General features: G+C 44.6%; 1 protein-coding gene across 2 annotated transcripts in view; it reads left to right on the top strand.

Moving 5' to 3' along the window:
• The first annotated feature begins 6,431 nt into the window (after positions 1 to 6,431).
• Positions 6,432 to 22,914, top strand: part of DUSP22 (dual specificity phosphatase 22) — a 43,496-nt gene continuing 27,013 nt past the window's right edge. Inside the window, exons 1-3 of one of the 2 annotated variants that reach the window (XM_039549074.1) lie at positions 6,432 to 6,729; positions 12,682 to 12,715; positions 20,371 to 20,453. In XM_039549074.1, coding sequence (XP_039405008.1) covers positions 6,709 to 6,729; positions 12,682 to 12,715; positions 20,371 to 20,453 — 138 coding nt within the window. In that variant the 5' untranslated portion in view covers positions 6,432 to 6,708. Of the gene's footprint in view, positions 6,730 to 7,061; positions 7,460 to 12,681; positions 12,716 to 20,370; positions 20,454 to 22,914 lie in introns of those variants that run through there. The other variant, XM_010411268.4, reaches the window with a different exon arrangement.

A 22,914-nucleotide genomic window follows, 5' to 3' on the forward strand; every position in this document is an offset into this window, starting at 1 on the left:
GTCCAGTAGACGCAGAAAGAGACAGACATCGGCTTAGAGAGCAGAGTGTAAGCAGAGAAGACAGTATCAGCAGTTCTAGTAGTTCTTCCCTTGGAAGGAGGCACTGGTTGAAAAGAAGACCAATGAACTGCCAACCTGAAAGGAAACAATAGCCATCCCAGACTAGTAATGCTTCTGTGACACAACTTCACTGATGACTGTGCCTGTAGCGCCAGACAAGGCATATGGGATATTATAATGTCTGGAAAGATCTTCGGTTTAATGACCATTAATTTACACCATGTGCAGGGGACTACAGATTTACATATCAATATATTTACATATCAGGTGTCCATCTGTACTTAATTGGGTCACATCAGTGGGATGGTTTGTCAGCAGTGGATACTTTCCTCAGGAGACACAGTGCTCAGCAGGAGATGATGTTAGAAGAACAGGTATTTTCAAACAGCAGAATTTGAAGTCCTGGCGTTGTTACTGCTTCCTGAGCTTGACATGATTCACATCCACAAAGGCCCTTACCCATTGCTGAGAGTAATTGCAATCATACTGACCCAGGGTGTCTCAGGTGGCCATATACTCAGAGAGAAAACAAATTTTTAACTATAACTTGCAGAAGGCAGGCAGGCAAAGTGCAGAGTTTGCAGCATAACCTGAGAACATCTTAAGGGTTTACACCTACACACTCCAAGAGGCAGGTTTCCGGGCTGTAAGCATACTCTGTGCTCTGCTTCCCACTCATCTCCTGTTCCTAGCTGTGCTACCGACCACTCCCAGACAGCACAATGAAGTGTCCTGGACATGCTGAATCCCAGATGCACTGGAGCCAGAATTTCTAGGTAACCACATAGCTTGGAAGCAACTTTGGAGCAACTCTGCTGCCACAGTCAGATAACTGCAACAGGCTAAAATAATGAAACCAAGTGAAAATTCTGCAAGAAAAATCAAATATTTAATGCCTGGATGAAAACACTCTTGTATCAAGAGTGAGCCACTAGTAAAAGCAACAGTGCAAGGGCCTCACAGGGTAACTGAATGTTCTTGGAGAATGTGGTCACATTAGTATTTGGATTAGTTTTTCATATGTGGTATTTAAGGGCTATTATCTTAAATTTCGGCCAAGAAAACATAATATGGAATTGAGAACTGTTTTCAATTTTTCCAACACAGGAGATCTTAAGACAAAACCCATTAAAGAGAAGCTATTGGGAAACTGGCATCAAATTAAGATCTCTGCCCAGCATTTTGCCTGGAGGCAGGCCCTGATTACTGAATATCACACTCTACAGTGAGTATCATGTGATGATGGAGGGATGGGGAACTATCTGCTGGCACTGACCACAGCTTTTTGTGCAGTTGATTCAAAGATTCCTGCTGATTTTGGGGGGTCAAGCTCTAATGCCTCTCAATGAATGGATGAACATCTCAATGATGTTCACCAAATTTCAGTGGCCACATCAAAAACTGACCTCTTTCTATTCTGAAGACTTTTCATGGATCTTACCAGAGGAGTCCAATGGCTATAATGGTCTGTGGCCTTCCTCCACAGAGGTGTTGTGAAGGCTTTGTTGTGTTCCTCTAGGATTACATGTATATGGCCTGGAAGCAGAGGTTAGGCTGCTATAACATGATTTTTCCATTTGAGGACGCTTTGACGTGTGCCCAGAGAGAGGAATACATGCTTAACTTATCAAGGGAATGCATTTGGATATTTTCACTCACACTCAGCAAAGAACTATTTTTAGTAACTAATAATATGCATGTGCCTTTCAGCATGCTCTTTGATAGCCTTGTTTCTATTCCTTAGGGATCTAATATTCTACCACATCTCCAAAGAATCCTGGAGTAAAAGAGAATGTCTTATTCTTTTTGTAACATGGCAGTTTCCTGCAGTGAAAAATAAACAGAGCTGCTGCGAAGACCAATTTTTTTCTTACAAACACATTCGAGGTAAAGTTGTAAAGCTGACCTGATAAATATGTGCAGGGCAAAACAGTACAAATGCAGGGTTAAAACTGCCTGCTATGAATGTTAAAGAAATTATGTATTTTTTAGCCACTTACTGAAATCAGAATTTTCAAGGGCTATTATTTTTTTCTATCTCTATTTTCTAAATGTTGAAACCAAGCACCCCACAGCAGTTCCAGTACTTCATTTGCAATCCCTCATAAGTTTTAAGGTGGATTAATTTGTTTTTGAGCCTGAAGTACATACAAACAAAATTAGCTGCTGGCAGGTTTAGAGACACAGAAGTGGAGTAATTTGGTATATGGTTGCCATGGCAGCTAACCTACGTCTAAATTACCCTACAAGCTTTTCTCAGCCATTCTCTGGCATTGTTCCTTCTGTCTGAATTGTTGGTTCCTTTTTTTTTTTTGAGCCCTGCCTTCTGCAAAGCCCTTCTTTGTGCCACTTTGGTCTCATCTGCAGGCTCAGCCCTCACATCCTGGCATGCGCTACAAGCTGCTGAATACCATCCATTAATGGAAAGGGGAAGCAAGAGGAGTACAAGGCAGAATTACAGTCTTCCAGCTACTCTGCCTGTTGATAGCAGCTTCCTGAAAGCTGATTTTCACTGAAGTAAACCACAGTGGTAATTCCCTTCATTATCAGGACTTAAAGCTTGCTGCAAAATCACTGATTTTGATGAAGCTGTTGCAGATTCACAGAGGCATAGTAAAAGCCAAATTTGGCCTTAAGACAGTGAATTTATCAAATGATTCATAAACTTTGATCTTAGGCTATGTGGCAGTAAATCAAGGTGTTATCTCTTCTATCCAGAGAAAACAGGTTTTGACATGCTTTGGCAATGTTTATTACCACGCAGAAATATTAAAAGAGAAGGCAATGAGTCCTCCAAGCTCTTTCCCTACCATTGACCTCCCTCTCAGCACAGTTAGAAAACAAACCCAGTGCTATTTATGAATGTTAAAGTTTCATTATTTATTTTTGGTGAAACAGTTCCTTTCTGTCAAATTGCTCTGTTTCAGAGGAAAACCATCCTACTGGCTATTTCTGACCAATCATCCTTTTTATCTCCCTTCTTGCCACCTCCGAGAACTAAGTTGTGACGCTGCTTCCCAGGAACCCAGCCCAGGTCTTATCAGTCCCTGACATATCACGGATAGCTGACATGCCTTCTGCCTATGGCTGCATGTGACCTTAGGGTTTAGAGAAAGTGAGATCAGAAGATAAGAAGTAGAGAGTATTTACTTACTTATTTTTAACACAGTAAGCTCAACATACTGTCAAAGCAGAAGTTTTGTAGAATTTTTAAGAAGGGTCAGTTTCGTTATCAGTTTGGTTGGGTGTTAGTTTTCAGGCAATTGCCTAGAAGATGGTCGCTGCTGTTGAAGACTTGACATTGCCAGATACATTTGTGCGTGAAGTCAAGAAGTGGGGATTACTCCATTTATGATCCTCATATCACGAAGAAGTAGGAAAATCCCTGGATTTGTGGGATTACAGGCAATGCTAAAGTGATCTCTTTTCAGGGATACTGATTGAAGACTTTGAGATTCAGCAAGGGCTTTTTGCTTTTTTCTGAGTTCATTAATTCAGTCCAGTCATCTCAGGATACCTTGCTTTTTAAAATGAACTTTCAAAATATTAAAAACAGTACAGATACTAAACACAAGGAATAAGATCTTGATAAGTGACAATAAACACTTTAGGAGGATATAGGCCCATTTAGGAGGATTTAGAAAGACCTGCCCCCATAAATGCATTCTGTGATATTTTATTAAACAATTTGCTGAAGAACTAAAACAATCACTTTTTGGAATAACTGGGCAAGAGAGGCAGGTCTGGCAACAGTATCAGAATTCCCCTTGTAGATCTGTGGAGAGGCAAAGGGTATATCATACACAAGGGTAAATGTTTAAGAGAGAAGTGGATTTCCTCTCACTGCTTTTTAATCTTCGTATGTTATCTTCTTCCACTCCAGTTTTTGCTCTTTCACTGTAAAATGTTGTATGAATGCAATAAAAGTTTAATATCAGAAGACACTGCAGGCTGAAGTAGGCATCCTGAAGAGAGCCACAAAACTTGAAATTAAAACAGAGGATCACACTTCCAATTCAGAAGAATGAGGATGTTTAACACTTCCTATTCAGAAAAATAGATACTAAGTTAGATATACTTGTATTCCATCTGTCTTGCTTAATGTAATAATTTCACATGAACTGCCCATGCACAGTACTTTTCCAAGGCTCTTTGAAAAAAGAAATATTGTTATTTATGTTTTTCAGATAAAGGAACTGAGTTATGAGGAAGTAAATTGATGAGCTCAGGCTTCCAGCAAATTGACCACAAGGCCTTCCAGTTGTACTGGACCTCTGAGCACAACACAGATCCCTGCAGTTATTATGGATGTTATTTACTTTTTATCCTTCTTGCCAGAGTTTCTGACAACTTTCACTTTGGGGATATGTGTTTAGTAGTTATTATGGCAAGCTGTGATTCATACTGTTTGGACCTCATTCATTTTGCGTGGAATGAGAATAAAGTAAATTACATTCTGGAGAGCATTGCTAATGAAATATTAAAGCCAGTATCTGAGATAAAGCTCACTGCTATGCTTTTCAGCAGTAGGCAGGGAGAAGGGCAGTACATTAAATCTGGTGGCTCTTCTTCCTGGCCTTACAGAGAGACTGCTCTGATGTTTTTGAGGCTGATGATGATATGATACACCCCCAAATTCTGTTGAGCCTCAGGGAGGGAGAGGTTCAAGAATGGTTTTCCATCTTTTTACGTAGTTAAACTGATGGCTTAACTTCTGTTGGCTTTCAGGCGTGTCACTGGCTTCTGTGGGAACAGCACCAGATCTTGATCAGGCTGGTCCTGATCCCTGTCTCTGTGTGCACTGATCTGACCCCACGGGAGTGGGTTTGTGACTCCCCAGCTTTCTACAGGGTTTGTTCTCTGAATTAGTTCGGTCTTGGGTCAGACAGGTGTCAAGGGTTGCCTAAGGAAAGGGGAACAGAGGTGCTGTCAAGGGTAATATGAGGACGAGTGACTGCCTCTTTGGCAACACTGTTTGCCAAACTGACTGCAACTGGAGGTTGTGAAATTGTTCCCTTGGAGTTTGCTTTTACTGGCAACCACTGCCACTAGGTAAGAGTCCCCCATCACTAATCTAGGTTTCCAGAGTTCATCAATCTATTATTTCATACCTGGCCTTGCTGCCTGTTGGCTTTACCATGCTCTCCATCTTTCACCCTTTCACTGCCTGTGCTGGACTGCAGATGCCCCTGACCTGCCTAGTTCCACAAAGTGTGCCCAAAAAATGACATCTTCACTTTTTACACTGATGCATGTATAAACACACAGGGAATCTGATGGTGGCCACACAGCAGCATCCTTTGTTTTGCATTTGAGCCACTAAAGATTTCAGGTTTTTTAGGCAGTGGTACTCCACTGGTTAATGGGAGACCTTATGCAGTAGTATCCTGTCCCTGCATATTCGAACTGTGTCTATCCCCTATCAAATTAACTCTTGGGAGAGAATTTCCCTCACTAACCACCAGATCCACACCACCACACCTCGAAAAAAACATCCCCATGGTTAGAGGAATGCAGCTCTATCATGTCATGCTTAACTGTGGATTAGGTAGCAAAGCATGAGGGTGGAAGTAGTGAGCATGGTTTTGAAGCCACGCCTGCTAAGGCTCAGCAATAAGCATCTTTCCCTGCCTGAGGAAGATGGTTGGACCAGACAGCCTCCAGAGGGGTCTTCCCATCTCAATAACTACGATCTTGCGATGTTTGCTTCAAACTATTTGCTCTCTCCTGTGTGCCTGTCTGTTTGAGTTAAGGACATGAATGTCCTTTGTCTACCTGTGATCGCAGCTTGCCCGCAGCGCGGTTGGGATGACGGAGCAGGAACCACCGCAGGTGCCGTAAGAGGGCACAGGCGGCTGGGCGAGGCTCTGCTCGGCGCGCAGCCCCAGCTTCACGCGTGGCCACCGCCACACCGGAGCGGCACGGGCTGGGAGCGGGAGGCTGTGGCAGCAGCCCCGGCGCCCAAGGCCTGGTGCCTCCTGCCAGAGTCCTTTCGAGGCCGAAACCAAACGGGTTCGGGATGGCAGAGGCGGGTGGGCAGCACCTGCCCGCTCCCGCACCGCACGCCCGCAGCCCTGCGCTCCCTGGGCACACCGGCGGCGTGCGGCCCGTGCCGGGGAGCGACACACACAAACCAGAGCCGCTCCCGCCACCCCTCCGCCGCCACCGCGGCCGGCGCTTATTCATCCTCGCCGGAACGCCCGCCGGGCGCCGGCGCCGCGGCAGGTGGGGCAGGTCTGCGGCGCGGGGGTCCGCTGGGACGCGTAGTTCTCTGGGGCGCGCGGCGGCGGCGCGGCGCGGCGGCGCGGACTACAAGCCCCAGGGCGGCCGGCGGGGCCGCACCGCGCGTGGGCGGCGGCGGGAGGTGGTTCCTGGCAGCGCGGCCCCGCGGCTCTCGCCGCTCCCGAGGGCGGCCGAGCGGAAACCCGCCCCCAGCCGCCCGGCATCCAGGAGGGAGACGGCCCCGGCCAGGGCGAGAGGGATGCGCCTCGCCCTGTCCGACAGCGGCGAGCAGCGGCCGCCCTTAATTAGCAATTAGCCCGTCCCCAGTTCCCCCTCGGCAAGCACTATCCCATGTACGCCGACCCGCCGCAGGCAGCAGCGGCCGACGGCTTCTCCCGCGGTGCTGGCGTGCGGGTCGCTTAAGCCATGGGGAATGGGATGAACAAGGTAACGCCGCTCGTTGTTGTCGCCGTGCGCGAGTGCATGTGCGCGGGCCAGCGCGGCGGAGCCGGGGGTGGCGGTCCCTCCCCGCCTCGGGGCGGGCGGGATGCCGCGGCGCCCCCGCCTTTGTCTCGCCCCTGCGCCGTGGGCACCCGCTCCAGGAACAAAGGCCAGGGCAAGAGGGCTTTCCCCTTCGGTTTTGGGGGTCCCCCACCTCGGGGCGAGGGCGGAGGGACGGAGACCGCGGCCGCGCCGCTCCCCTGGGACGCGTCGCCTCCTCCTCCCCAGCCGCAGCGCGGGCGGGCGGGCGAGAGGGGGTCCCTGGTTTCGGTGATGCGCGTCCGGGCTTCCCCTTCCCGGGCAAAGCGAGTTCCCGACGGGCGGCGAGGACCGCCGTGCCCCCGGCCCCCGGCTTCAGTGCTCGCTCTGTCCCCCAGCCCTGGGGGCTGCCGTGGGAGAGAGCCGGCATCCCCGGATCTGCGGCAGGACCCGGGGCATGGGGCTGTCAGCGAGCGCGGCATTGAATCGTGTCACTTGGCCAAAGTCCGCTCCGCTCCCAGGGCACGGAGCAGCCTCTGGACGCGGGCTGTCGCTGGAGGGCTGGGCCCGGTGCCGGTGGGACAGGAAAGCGCTCGGCCCCAGTGGAGATCGCAGTGAGGAAGGAAGATGGATCTATTTTGCAAAGGGTGTTGGCCTTTTGGCAGTAGGGGGCTTATTGTACGCACCGATTCCCCTGGTATGTCATGGTGGTTATCAAGGGACAACTGTGATTTTTCTCAGTATCTTCACCCCTGTTTAAAACCCAGGTTTGAAAGTGTGGTGGTAACTAGCCTTTTATATATAGCTTACTATGAGGAACAGAAGTTGAGTCATCTCCTCTGTCTTACATCCTGCTTTGAGTGCTTTGGGAATAGCTTTGCTGTGTGCGTGGCCTCTGACAAAGCGGAGGAGAAGAGCTAGAAATAGCTGCTCACATGTTGTCCCAGTCTGACATCCTGGCCCTGGGATTCAGATTGATGAACATCCAGAGTGCTTAGTGTGCCACCTGGAAGGGGAAGCCTTTTCATCCTATAGGTAGAGACACTGAAATAGAAACCTTCGGCAGGGAAAAGATCTGGCTGCTGAGGAATTGAGTTAGTGCATAGGAAGTAGAACCTCCCTTGGTCCTTTTCTCAGTTTCTGCTTTCAAAGTCTGGGGATATTGCTGTGATATTCGCCACCCATTGATATTAGCCTTCTAGAAATGGCCAGTTAGGAAGAAATACAGCTAAGAAAGACTCCTTTTAGGCTTCTGGTATATTTGTAGTATTTTTCTTGGAATTTTTGAAATTATCAGAACATTTAGAGGGACACAATATCAGATGCTTAAGTTGCAATGTGGGGAGAGAAAAAAATAAAACCAACAGGACAACTCGCAGCCCTTTGAAGCTGCATTACATTTTACTGTGATAGTATGTGGGTAGGAACTGGCAATCTGTGATTGGTCAATTTGGTCATTTTAATTCTGTTAAATGTTGCCCTGACATGTACCAACTGGAGCTTTCAGGACAAGCATAAAACTACTTGGATTTTTCTCCCCTTTCTTATGGCTGTATCCAAGAGGTTGAGAAGTTCAGCATTTTGGGAAGGGCTGGATCTTTTAAGGAGGTTACAACCATGCTGGGTATTGGCCATCAGGGTTTATTTTTGTAGGGGTCCCACATGTTGGTCTGGTACTTGCCACCTTGAGAATGTGCCCCTGGATCATCTCTTCCTTCTGATCTTGAGTCGGTAAAGCTGGAGGGGCAAGGGGAAGCATGGAGCCCTCAGTGCAGATGTAGGGGGTATTTGCTTGTCTTAGTGTAGTCAGTGAATACAAATTTCCTTAGTTTCCAGCTGAAGTGTGTTTTTTGTGGTAGAGCTGTATATAGATGGTAGGAGAAAATAATCAGCTTATTTGATGGTGGATTACTTTGTTTAAGGAATCCCTTTGTACTGACGCCAAGGGAAGAGGATTAATGATGACCTGTAATGGGTGTGGTAAGAAAGAGCTCTAGGGACTGCTACAGCCTCTGGATGCTGATCCTTTCTCAAAGGCACGGTTCCCTCCTTATTTTTCTGTCCCATGATACTGATGTATTTCATAGCAAATAGCAATTGCACATGACTTTATGTGGCCATTAGAGTGATAAGGGCTGGAGGCCTGGCGTTCTTTTTAGGTGGGGTTTGTCTTTTATTGCTATTTTTCTCTGTAAAATTAGCCCAGTCTAGTTTTTTTCCTAAATCCCGTCCAAGCCTTCTGATATTTCCCAAATTAAACTGAAAGCATTTATTCATATATACCTTTCTTATTCTGTTCAGAGAGGGAGAATCGGCTTGTGAATGTGCATTGACCTGGCTAGTATTAATTTTCAGTACTTTACCTTTTTTCCTTATATTTTTAAGATGTATATTTTACAGAGTAATGGGATCTGACTTAGGAAATTGTTTGGGTGGTCTGATTTGTCTTCATGCTTAATGTCTAACTCTGGCTTGTATTCAAAGTTCAGGTTGAAGTCTGTGGTTGAAATGCACAAAGATGTTTTCCAAGAGCTGAAGTCTAGTGGCTGAGATGGTGACAAGATCTGACTATCTGTGAACAGGATCTCGGTGAAGAGCTCTGTCTGGGGTTTAGTTGTTGTTCAGTGCTGTTAAAGTTAACTGACAGTTATTCATGTAAACTCTTCAGAAGGTTTGAGTTATCTCTACAAGAAGGGCAGATAAGCCCTGTTTGTTGTAGGAGTGGACTCATAAGAAATTTAAACCACTGTGGCTAGTTACAGCTGAAGTAGCCAATTTTATGGAAGTCAGAGAAGCTGTGCCAGTTCATGTCAGCAGCAAATCCCCCTCCCTGATGTGGGCCCCTCTCCTGTACTACTGGACAAAGGTAGGCTTGTCTTCTCCTTTTAGAGTGCCTGGCCATCTCTGAGAAAGCCCCATGAACTTCTCCAGAGTGCCCATCAGTACTAACACATCTAGAAGCAGTGTTGGGCAAGGAGTTAGATGCTTTATTATAAGCATTTGTCTATATAGGAAACAGCAGCAAAGTAGCCCTTTAAGCCATTTTCCAGAGAGGTGTTTTGTCAGAGAGGACTGACAGAAGCATTAGCAACTATTGTCTGTTCCAAGGCTCTGTCTTTGTGCAGGATGGAGAACATGAGCTGCTCTCATGTGAGGTACAAACGAAGACAGGCGTTGGTGTCCTTTTTCCATGGTCGTGCATTCTTCTACATCGGTTACTTACTCTGTGGTCATTTTCTCAATGTTTCGGATCGTAAAAAGAGGCTACTGTTTTTATTCATAAAGTGGTGGTTGAGAAGTTCACAAAAACAACCACCTTATTTTTCTACTCTTCTGACTCCCACCCCTTCTCTCTCACACGCCCCTAGCAGCCATCAGCCTTCATTTTGCACGGCCTGGAGTTGCAGTTGCTGAAGGCAGTGTGAGATGACACAGCTGAAAGTTCCCAGCCATAGTCGAGTGCTGAAGTATTAGTCAGCATGACATGAAGATTCACTTCTTTCCAGGTAGCTTTCACCCATAGTAATGTTTCTTGCTTCTAGAATGACTAGTACAACAAGGGTAACATCTGTCCTTGGTTGCACAGTGTCCTAATTACCTATCGAGCATACAGCATTGCATCATGATGCACAAATGCAGACTTCTGGATTTTTCCTCCTTTGCCAATAAAAAACCTCATTTCTGCAACCCCCCCGTGTTTCTCAGTATCTTTAGTTTCTAATGTCAAAGCTTAATGACTGTGACTGGAAATTAAGCTTTTATTCTCTCTTGAGAACGCACATCTGATGCAGAAATAATGTCCTGGAGTCTAAAATGCTATAGTCTGCAGCAGTGGTGGTGTGATAGAAGATTTGTGCTGCAGATAGGAAATACCAGACAGCTATTTTAAAACATCAGAAAGACTTTTTTCTTTTTTTTTTTTTTTTTTTTATTTTCTACTCTTAAGTTGAAGGAGCTCACTGGGGTGATCTCATTGGCAAAATTCATTCATAACTTGAGTCCCTTTTGCTTTAGAACATGATTTTGTTTGCAGAATTTGGCTTCTTTGTCAATGACTCTTGAGTACTGTCCTTCTCTATAACAGCTACAGGCTGCTTTTTCCTAGCCTGGGATGCAGCATTAGAGCTGCACTTCTAGCAGTGTCATCAAGAATGCTTGAAATATTGAATTGTCACTTGAAACCATGAGTCTTGTACACATGTAAGGGGACAGCAGGATGTTGTAAAGGTTCTTTTTCCTACATGATACCCTGGCATTGAAAACTGTCCTGGGGATTTTGCTGTCTTTGTAAGAATGTTGAATTTGTACAGATGAAGAGGAAAGGAAAAGGAAAAGGGTGAAAGCTGTCCGAGTTTATCTTTGCAAAATGTACAGGTGCCTGTTTGTACAAGACTAAAGAACTGTTTTCTTGATGAGCCAGTGCTGTAATCAGCCCTTAATTTGCAAGCAGGGGTCTACAAGCAGCAAGATACAGCAAGGGTCCTGGAGAAGGCATCTTTCAATACTGGGGGGGAAGAGTTGAGCCCTGTGTTTAGAGCCGGTGTGACACAGCAGGCAGAGAGTGATTGCCCAGCAAAGCCTAAAGGGAGGAATGTTTGCACAAACCAAAGCTGTAAGGAGTGCAAGCGGTGCTGCAGCCTTTCTGTTTCCTGCAAGGCTCATAAATCACAGCAAACAGGACGCTTTTATCGGAGGAAAGCCCTGAAGTTAGGGCAGGTCAGAAGCTATTTTACAGTCTCTTCTGCTGGCCCTGATAACCTGTGCATGGTGAGCTGGGTCGCCTATCAGCAGGAGGGCTGCAATGAAACGCAGGCTGTGGCAATAATCCCTGATGCAAAGTCCTTCATGACTTTCGGAACTTCGCGGCTGCCCGATTGAGCTAAATGGGTGGAGTTTTCCCTTTAAATAGCTGTGCCTGAGAGGCTGTTGCTGCTGTTGTGGTGACACTGGGGTGTTGCTAAGGCTACAGGAAGTCAGTGCTGACATATCTGTATTGGTGGTATGCTTAGCATGGACTGAAGAAAAATGGATCGTATGGTTTCACCACCACAGTTCTGATCTCCTCAAAGGCTGTGGGCCAGAGACTTCAGGTGGCAGAGAACAAAAATCTTGGCCAGAAAATGTGTGTTTGGTGTGCCTGGGTTTTTTTTAATGTCCTTACTGCTGTTCCCAAGTTGGGAGGGTTATGAGAGGGTGGGAGGGGTAGCACTACAGTGTCACCTGCCTCTGTGTCTGTGCATGCACGTGCTGGCCTTGGGCAGACCTTGAAACTCCCCAATTAAAGCATGTCCTGTAACTGAGACCCGTTGCGGGCATCTGGGAGTGTGGGGTGAGTGGGTAGATCTGGGAGAGAAACATGCATTCACGGACTTTCAGCAGTTCCTTTCTACGTGAACACACAAGTGGCTGTTTGCAGTGATTTCCTCTAAGAGCCCCACAGTGCTGCAGCCCTGACTTGCATGGCTTTGCACTTCAAAAGCCTCGAAGGATGTAATTTTGCAGTGCTTTGTCCATCTTCCTCAGCAACGTTAGGCAAATCACCTTAGCTGTGTGAAGTTTCATCATGAGTTCCATGAGGGTAACTCTTACCCTGCTGCGGGGGGCAGGGGAGGGCTGTGTTGCAAGGCCCGCTTCATAATTTGTAACCCATATTTGCTGTCCTTGGAGAGCTTCCATTAAGTTAGAGTCCCCACGATTAACAACTGCCGTCTGCCAAGGAATACTGTCAAAGCTCAGCATGCCTAGAGCTGTCTGGTTTGAGAAGGTTGCAAAGAGGCATGAAATGCTGTCAGCATGTTTTAGATTGCATTTGACAATAGTCCGCTAAAGTAGTATGTTCCATCCTGTATGCAAATTGAACTTTGTCAAATTGTCTTACCACAAGATATCTATATTTGATACTATATTTCTTTCTCACAGATTCTGCCTGGCTTGTTCATTGGCAACTTTAAAGGTAAGATTAGTTTTATCATTATCTCTAGGATTGCTTAGCCGGGATCTTAAGGTGTGGTTTTGCAGGCACTCAGAATTCTCTGGCATCTCTGTAGCTTTTTAACCCCATCTTGCTTCATGTTTGGATTCACCTGGTAGCACTTAAAGAAGAACTTGTTTTCTCTCTCGTCTGCGTGCTGTGCTGCGCTGCAAGTACTTTGAGAAAAGTGAAATGAATACCATCTCCTTGGAGCATGCTTCAGCTGGAATTCTTAAACGTTGGCCTGCCTTAAACAATTCCCGTGCTTGGCAGGCAACCCTGTGAGCCAGGCAGATTCTTCATAAGGCTTATTGCAAGCCCTCCTTATAAGTAAAGGCTTACTATGCTTCCCGCTCATTGCTTTCATTATTTTGGTTATTTATAACAACTTCTGAAGAGTTCTGTTATCAGTGCTTGTGAGACTGATAGGTCTGCTGGTTGCAGCCTGACCACTGATACTCACACCGTCTCTGCTGCAGATGTAAGTTTCTATGGATTTTTTTCCTTTATGCATGGGGTTTATTTTTTGCGTACAGAAAAACAGACACATTTAGAAAACACAGGAAACTTTGCGTAGACATCCAAATAAATGGCCTGTTCTCAAAGCACTCTGTTAGCTGCAGTTCTGGCTGACTCTCCCTACTCAGAAGTAAACCAGTTGTGCATGTACAGTTGTTTTGATGGATGTAGACCCTATGTTTCCTATGCTTGGGTTAAACAGCAAAGCAGGGCTCACAGAGGCTCCTGAGATATCCTGTCCTTCCTGGGCTGTCTGATACCACATCCAGTCTGTTAAGACTGGCAACATCTACATTGGATTTAGATGGTGCTGTACCTTCTCTCTGCCTCATGCCCACCCTTCCTTCCTTGCCTCCCCATCCCAAAACCCACAAGTTCAGTGTTTTTTGCCTGATTTACCTGCCTCTGGATCTGATGACCCGTACTGTGGATCCAGTGCTTGCTGGCCCTTGGGATGTGGAGCTGATCACTTTGGAATGCAGCCCGGAGGTACATGTGAAGTTAGAAGCTGCCTTTTGCCACATCACAAACACAAGCACAATGGCTACTGTGTCAGGGAGTTAATCATGCCATAGTAAGGAAAATGAGAGGATGGAGATGATTTCATGCTGATAATGGAAGGAGAAAAATGAAAAAAGTAGGAAAAAAGGAAAATAAGGCCAAGAGGGTAGTTTTGAAAGCCCTTTGGGTGGACCACTGCATGGTCTGATGACAAAATTAACTGACTTGGTCACTGCCATGTTGCTTCCTCTTTTTCTTTTCTGTTCCCAAAATAATTGAGGCGAGGGGTGGAATTGGGAGGATGTTGGATAGTGGGGTCCTTTTGGTTTCAGGTAGTCTGGCAAGGTGGGCAGAATGGGTGCTGGTAACATGGCTCCCAGTCTGTCCCTCTCACCGTGGCCATCCCGCTGGTAAGCCCTTGCCAGTCCGCCCAGGGGAGCGAAACTCAGCCGGAGCATCTGTTTGCTGGTGCAGTTCTGTTTTCAGTGGAAGGGAGTTGGCCAAAGTTGTGGAGTGAGTCAGCATCTCTGCCCATGCAGGCCTGTGGCCCTCTCACTTGTGCTGCCCTGAGTGCTTTCCGCGTGCCTTGGGAGTGGCTCGGGAATGGCAAGGCAGGTCACGCCTGCACGGAGAGCAGAGGCGTGGAGGTGGAGGTGCTGTGAGTGGGCAGTGTTTCTGGGAACCTCGCTGAAAAAAAAGCAGAGGGTGTAATGCTTCTGCCTACCTCCATAAAAGAGAGTAAAGACGAGTTGACTTTAACCCCAGTGTTTGTGTTCTGGAGTCTGTTTTTAAAATTAATTAAAACCACAAACAAAATGTCCGTTTATTTACTGCTATGACCTTTGCTCATATTGCGTTTAATGACTGTGTTCTACCATCATGAGTACCTGTTATAATCTCAGATAAGCTACCATACCTGGAGAGGAAGAGAAAAGATAGGTGTTGCAGTACTTCACTAATACAAGAGCATATTTTTAAAATTCTTAGCCTTTTCTGCATCCCTTGTCCCTCAACACCCCCTTGCCTCACTGCTTAGGAGCAGTTGCAACAAGCTCTCTGTGCAGTGAAGTCACCCCATTTAGGAACAGGTTGTTGGTTAATTACCAATGTATTTTTCTGGAGGAGTTTGATCCCCGTGTTCTTGGGGCGTGTTCTGGTTTGTGGCACTTTTTAAAAAAGTGACTAATGAGCGTTGAGGCTGCCACGAAGGGGATCACTGACTGAGAAATACATGGCAGCATGTGCAGTTGGGATTGGTCAGAGTATCCTGATTTGGGCAGCTGAAATGACTAGCTACTTGTAAAGAGAGGGGTTTACACAATTATTTCCTGTAATGCATTTTTCTTCAGTTTAAGACCAATAGCTTGAGTTGAATAAAGTTGCATCTTGTCTGTAAGAGGAGGAAACACTGAATCCCAGGTGTTGTGCATCGTGCCTGGACACAGGGCTGAATTCGTGGCACTGTCAGAGCCCCTGAGCAGGGGTGGAGAGGAGCGAGCTTCTCCTGAAGCTGAGTCAGGGGAATGGCTGTAAATCGCTCTGATCTGCCCTCTGGAGGATAGCCTTTCCCCAGTGGCTCCTCAGGGAGCCTCTGGGCATGCACAGTTTCCAGAGCTATATCAAAGTACCATCCTATTCACGCTTCTGTCTCATTACTGCATGGGAGACCTCTGGGAACACTGGCAGACTGGGAAAAGGCACAATTCTTCCAGATGGGTGCCTTTCTGCTGAGTGAAAGTGGGATGTTTGAGATGTTAAACACTAATTCTGGAGGGCCATTGTCTGGAGAAGGCATTCAGCAGTTGTTCTGATTGGGGAATTATTATTCACCATTCAGCTATATTTCTACTTTTAGGCCTAATAAACTTAAAAACAGTCTATGGCAGAGCAGTGCAAATTCTGCATTTGACTGGGAGATAAACTGAGGCCCAGGAACAGCTTCTGAAATGAACCTGTGGCAGAAATGGGAGCTGAGCTTGCTGCTTCTGTTTCATTTGGTGCTGCGCAAACCTCTAAGCACATAGACTGAGAGGGGCTTTAGTAACCACCTTAAGGGTCTTTAGGGTAGAAAGTTATATGTAGTGCTGATTATGGAAAGCACTGAAGTATCTCCTGAAATCCCCCTAAGTCCACAGGGCTTGAGTATGTCTCTGAAAAACTTTCCTGAATAAGCACAGATCTTGGCATGTGTTCTAGTGCTTTTTATCTTACAGGCTCTATAAGCATAATTCAGCTCACCAATAGCACATGAAAATTGTGGTATGCTCCTGAGAGGGTGTATTTGAGATTGCACAGCTAGAGGGCAGAAAAATTCAAGAAGAACCATGGATGTCCATATAAAATACCAAGACTGGGTCTGATCTGAAAGCCCAGAAGGAAACAGAGCTCTTGGAATTCTGTGAAAGTGAAGGAGGAGTTACTTCTTTGCAATTGGGAGAGTAGGGGGCTAAGAGAGAAAAGTGAGGGAAAAGAAAGAGGAAGTTAACTCTTCTTCCTGCCTTTGGTTTTGGAGAAAATTTGGTTTGTTTCATTTTTACCTTGCAGATGAAATGCCGTCCTCTCAAAAGACGAAGTATTTATTGTGGGACTGCGTGTCCACTTGTCTTCTGCTTTGGAAACTTGATGTCCCTTGAAAGTCACCTGTGCTCACAACAAAAATGGTTGCTTTGTTCCTTAAGGGATTGACAGGACAGCCTGTTTCTCGCACATCTGAAAAAAAAAAAATCTGTTTCTTCTGATAAGAGATTCTTAATGGGTGCTCAGTTTGCTTCCAAACCAAGAGGTGTGGCAGTAGCAAAAACTAGACTCAAACATGTTAGTACCTTGAATGTTCAAGAGTTTGTGTTCTTCCTTGTGTGTAATCATTCAAGGTTTTTCCCATGGAATATTTGGGGGCTTTTTAATCTGAAGGGCAAAGCCACAATATGAGGTTTAATTTCCCCCAAAGAGTCCAGTGTTGCTGTGGATGATCTGGATAGTCTTGGGAAAGTTTCTGCCCTTCCCATTACTAAGTGTATAAAAAGGCAATGCCCGCCAAGTAGTTCTGCTGTGTTTCTAGAGTCAGCTAATTCCTGTTCTCATCTGCTTAGTATTTTTTTTAAGTTCCATTTCCTAAGGCTTTATATCAGGTACTGAAAACAGGAGAGGATGGAGATACCATTCCCTTTTCCAGGTTCACCTTTTGAAGGAAGACAATTTATTGGTACTCCATTAAACAGAGTACTGACCTCTTTTCCCCCTTTTTCTTGTTCCCCAAAAAGGTCCTTTTTAGAAGATGGGACAAAATATGTATATGAAGTGGAGATGGGAGATGTGGAGTTTTTGTTCATGTGCGCAGTTTGTATGTGTGTCTCTGTAATTGCACATAACTGGATTTAGGAACAAAACTCTCCTGATGGGAAGGCATTCTCAGTAGTAGCTCTTAGTGCTCTGAACCACTGCAGAGGAGGTTCTTCTTTAGGTGGCTGTCTCTCTGTCTAGCTCTCTCCAAAGTAGAAAATAAACTGTAGACAAAATTTTGCTTTATATAATAAAAAAATAAAGATCTGGTGATGATGAAATTGTGGTCTCTATACATCTGCAAATTGAGACGTAGTACTATTGTACATACTGGGCTGACTTGCCTTGTCTGAGAGGAAGTCGTTATCCCTCACCTTGCATTTCTATGGAGGCACTAAAATACTGAAGTAAGAGAGAATGGTTGTAGGTACATTTGAGACTTGACCACTGTAGAATTGGAGTCGTTCAGTCACTGATGTGTCTTAACTGGAGTGGTTGGAGCTGTGTTGTCTCCCTTTTGCTGATGGGGGATGAAAGCACGCTGCACTAGGTGATTTGCTCCCCAACCACGAAGTAAGGCTTCCCAGTGCTTCAGGGAAACAAATTCTGACAGGCCCCGGTCCCTGGTTTTGGTGACTTTGGCATTGCTTTTGCAGTTAAGTGTTTGCAGCTCTCTGCATGAGTAGAGGTTAAGCTTGGAGTCATAGTATGAAACTGAGGGAAAATAGGCTAAATGTAGGAGGGAGAGAGGAAGACTTCCCCCGTGTGAGTTGTGTCATTTTGTGTGAGGAGTTTCCCAAAGGCTTTACTCAAAAGTCTGCATCTGCATCAACTGAGAAGCATTTTTCTGTATGAAACAGAATGTTAGGTAACCTGTTGTGAAGAATAATACCACATTTGAGACACTCTTTAGCGGATGCACAGGAGGGGCTCTGATAGGTAGGTTTAATCTTAACATTTGAAAATGAGGTGTTTCATGCTGTGATTTCAAAACGTGAGCCTGCATGTGCTTATACAGCCCTGTGCTTCGGCAAAGAAGTTAGAATTGCTGTGGTGATGGTGGTTCTTTTGGTTTTTGGTGGTTCTTTACATAACCTCTAATTTTTTTTTTTGTTATTTATGGTATGAGACTGTGAATGACAGGATATCTTATTTGTACTGGTGTTTAAATAGCTTTATCTGTAGTATCTGTAGAGACTTAAGGCAGGTGCTGGGGAACCAGGGGAATTTCCCGTTTGTAAACTGTTAGAAGTTTACATCCAGATAGTAGCTGGGAAGCTTTTTCTCCTCTGCTTTATTGATTTGAATGGTTATTTCTCAAATATATTAAGGACTTGCTGGTTACCCTGTGACATAGGTCTGGGATGGCCATTTCCAGCTTGTTTCTAGGAATATCTGAAATTATAGTTTTGATTTGCTGAAATTCCTTTAGCCTAAGTCTCAGTAGGCTAAGAAGAACTAAGGTACTTCAGTCTTTTTGAGTTGTACTGTGTCCATTAGGCCTTTCATACTGGTTCAAAGCAGTCAGCATTTAATTTGGATCATATCTTCTTTTAAAGCAGTTCGCCTTGTGTGGCAAGGCATTTCTTCCCATGTAGGTCATACTGATAATTAGAGATTGAGGTCTCATTGTGCTAGCTGTACATTGACACCATGAGTTCCAGCCAGCAGGCTCTGAAGTCTGCCCTTAATCTTTGTAAGATAGAAACCAGTGATTTTTAGGGACACTTAGACTGGTTTCTGGGCTTCCAAATCCTTGTCTGCTTAGGTATTCCCTAAGGAATTGAGACTGTCCTACAAACTGTGAAAAAAATCTGAGGGTCAGGTGGATTAGAAGACTTCGCCTGGCAAGCATTAGCATTTCTTCTTTGAAATGTTTGCTCTGAGATTTTTAGGAAATTTTATTTGTTCTGTGAAGCTAGGCTTTAATTCTGTTTCAGGCAGAATTTGTGTTAGTTCTCTCCTGAAGGATTAGGCATCTGTGTTGATCATGCAGGCTTGAGCAGTAGTGAGTAAAATCCTTGCAGATTTGACTCTTTTCTTCATTTTATTAGCTGTAGAGAAGCTTTCATAATTGGATTAGGTTCAAATTTTATTCCTTGTTACTGTGCTCACTTGTATCTTGTCTATGGGGCAGTATAATTAAATGTCCAGCTTCTCTTTGTGATGCAGAAAAGGCATTGAAACTTTATAGTAGGTGGATAAGACGACACAAGAGATGCTAATTGAACTCGTGCACGTACATAAAGAACGTACAGGTGATGCTATTGTTATTTTTGTACCTAGAGAGAGCCGGTTTGAAACCTTTGTGGTCAGTGCTCTTTTTTCTGTGTGCAACCAGGCTAATGTGAACAGATTGTATGGGCAGATTTCAAAGGCAGGTGTTCACATCACAAAACCACTGCTGTACCATTCTCTACCATGGTGTGCTGTGCCATTCTCAAGCAAAAAGGTCAAAAGTAAATGGACACAAACTAACTTTTACCTGTATTGGTGGTTCTTTCAGGTCATTTTCTGACACGCTGATATTTTAGTATGGGGAAAGTTGCTCACTGAAGACAGATGATCTATTTTACCTTTTTTTCCTCATAGAATCAAGCCTATGGTTTTGCCATATCTAGCATGAGATTTTCAGTCGCCCCAGTTATCTTTCCAGTTTTGAATGTCTGAAACCCCTTGGTTACAGGTCTAGGAACTACCTTTTCACAACTGCGCTTCCTTGCTGTAGCATTTTGCTTTTTCCTACATTTGATATCTTTATAACCTGTCTCTCTTTAGACTTAAAATTTTTATACGTATTGGCTAAATGCACCTTTTCCTCTACTGGTTCACAGAATGTAAGAATCTTGTTGTTGTCTTGGCTTGTCTGTTGAGAGCTCATTCAAGTTATATGGTTGGCTTCCCTTCTCAGACCTGGAAATCACAAATCTGTTTCCCAAGTGAAAATGTATCCCCTGAAGGGGGATTTGTGGGTAGAGAGGTCAGATATTTCTTGTACAGCTCTGAGTGCATGTTCATTTGGCCATCACCTGCACACAGGCATGCACAGACTTCTATTTCAGATGCAAATACATGAAACTTCTGACTTGAGAACACATTCCTGAGTCACTTAAGCTTGGTCTTTATATAGTATATAATTTGTTTTGGAGTTAGAAGTGTGTCTTCCCGTTACCCGCTCTGATGACGGTGTTCTAGAACAGCTGCATCTGGGGTTTTGCCTGACTTTATGAGCTTCAAAAAGAAATGTGTCAATGATAAGCGACTTTTCAATGTGAACAATGGAAATGCTATTTCAAGAAATTAAAAAAAATTGTCTTCCTTTTTTCCCTCTATCACAGATGCCCGAGATGTAGAGCAATTGAGTAAGAATAACATTACGCACATTCTTTCCATCCATGACAGTGCCCGCCCTATGCTTGAGGTAAGAGTTGTGGAGGACTCCACAGTAAATCCTTACTTTGCAGTTGACTGTTACAGTCATCTTGGGGTTAATTTCTTGTTCTGTGTGATGGGCATTCTGAGACTGATTTTCTTGAAAGCTGTAGTTTTGGGATCCAGCCACAGGTTTTGTTGGTGCTGCTGTTATAACAACAAGAAATCTAACTGACAAAGGAAGAGAACTACAGTGTCAATCTGTGTAACACAATAATGGGATTATGTTATTAATTTAATAGTAAAGGTAAGTTTCCTTCTGTGTGGAGTTTAAGCATCACAAAAACAACATTCCTTCCCCAGTACTAGCCCTTCTTTGTACTTGGGCCCCTTCCTTGAGTCTTTATGGCAGATAGGTTTGCCCATAAGTCCTTTTCCATGTGAAATAGCCTTATTTAGGCTTGGAATGTGGGAGGAACCGGTGATCCTCATATAATACATCTAATATAGCAGGGCATCTGTAGTCTCCAACACTTCAATATAAAGTATTATTCCCCATTTTACTGAAGGGAAACTAATCTGAAGACTTGTATTTGCTGTTATCTTGAGCAGGGAAAGAGCTGGGAACAGGATACAGGTCTCCTTTGTTGGAATGCTATGCTTTCTTCTTTACACCAGCTTACCTTGGAGGGGAGTCTGTCTGGGCTTTGCTACATCTTAAAATCCTGCTATTTGATTTATGTCAGGAACTATTGTCCTGTAAAATTTGTTTGTTCCTTCCCTGCATTCCTCTTCTCATGAAATATGGCAAAACTGGGGGTAAGGCAGTTGTTGATGTTAGCCCTCATATGCTGCTGGGAATCTCTGTTTTTCTTTTTCTTCATGCAAAGTGTCTCCAGTGATTTCAGTCTTTAAACTACAGAATTTCCACTTCTCCCAGGCAAGTCAATAGGTAAGCCAAACAAGAGGTGTCCCCAGTAGTCACAATCAACCCCAGTATCAAGGTAATGGTGAACTCCAGGTTGACCTTAAATTTATAAATGTACTGAAGCAGAGCTTTAGCTGTTGACTTTGTTATGCTGTCCCTTTGACTTGTGTTGTGCCTGATGCTTGCTAAGTCTGAAACAGACTGAATTTCAAGAGTGCTCTTAGTTGAAGAGATAAACATTTGTGCTGAGTAAAGGAGATGTCATGTTGCTTCTAGGGTGCTGGTCTTTAAAATGAATGGAATTTTGTCTTGTTTTATCATGATTAGAAAATTAGGAAGACTGATTATGGTACAGATCAGCTGCAGCCTCAGGCCAGTGCATCTGGTGGTGGTGGTGGGGTAGTTTTGGCAGCCCACACACCACCTCCTTGCTTGTGGCGGTGCATCTGTTTGTGAGGCTGCATGGTAAATAGAACTGGGAGCTTTTGTGGTTTAAATATAACCAGGTCACCATTTCTTCCTCTAGTTACTACCACGAAAGACATGAAGGATTATGTTTACCCAGATCTGTTCCCAGTCTGGTTCACAGCAGTGTCTCAAAAGTTACAGTGGCACGGGAACAAGCAGTGGCTGGTTGAGGATGGACTTGCTTTAATCACCCCTGCTTCCAACTGTGCCTTCAATTTTCTGTGCATGCAGTATAGTTCCTTTAAAACTTCCCCCCAGTTCCTAAAGTAGTGTAAGGATTTCAAATTCCATTTGTTTGGAGCTGAGCTAATTTTGATTACTTTATCAGTCATGGTCTTACTGTGGTGATTGTTTGCAACTGAATGCTTCTGTTTCGGAACGAGAGCCTAGAAAACTTCTGTTAGGTTTTGTTACTTCCTTTGTTATTTATGTCTATGCCATGTTGTAGGTGGGTTTGTCTACAGCTTGTACGTCTACATTGTGCTTGGGGATTGTTCTCATGTCCACTGAAATCAAATAGGAATGCTTTCCCTGTGTGTATCCCTCATCACCTTTCTGCCCAGATTTCACTCGTGGAAAGGGATAACTTTTGTGTTCAGAAATTCATCTAATGTTATTCAGACTGCTAAACATGCAATTGCAGTGATAAGGGAATGTTTTTCCCTGAGATTCCCTGTTTCATGTGTATGCTGATTACCTGTAAAAAGCTGCCTTTGCTTCTGCAGTAGTTGCCTTTGTCTTTTGCTAGCAGTATTTTATCTCCAGTATTCCCTAGTCCTGTAGGAGATGTAGGAACCTGTAGGAAATGCTACAAATAATTAATTAGACAAAGCTTTCTGTGCACACTAAGGAAGGTAAGTTTTTTTAGACATTGAAAAGCCGGTAGTCTTTTAGTAGCATGTTATCAAAGAGAGTTTGGCCTTTTCTGGCTGTCCATGGAACAAAGAACATGGATGTGTACTTTAGCTCTCAGAGGTCACAAATTACCCACATCTTGCTTGTCCGATTTTGAAGTTTCAGTAATGACTGTTTTGATGCAGTAATACTTCTGAATACAGCCCTTAAAGTGGTGCATCAGAAGTACCGATTGTGTACCCAGTGCTGGTGGGTTAGA

The sequence above is a fragment of the Corvus cornix genome, chromosome 2, assembly GCF_000738735.6.
Source record: "Corvus cornix cornix isolate S_Up_H32 chromosome 2, ASM73873v5, whole genome shotgun sequence".
NCBI lineage: Eukaryota > Metazoa > Chordata > Aves > Passeriformes > Corvidae > Corvus > Corvus cornix.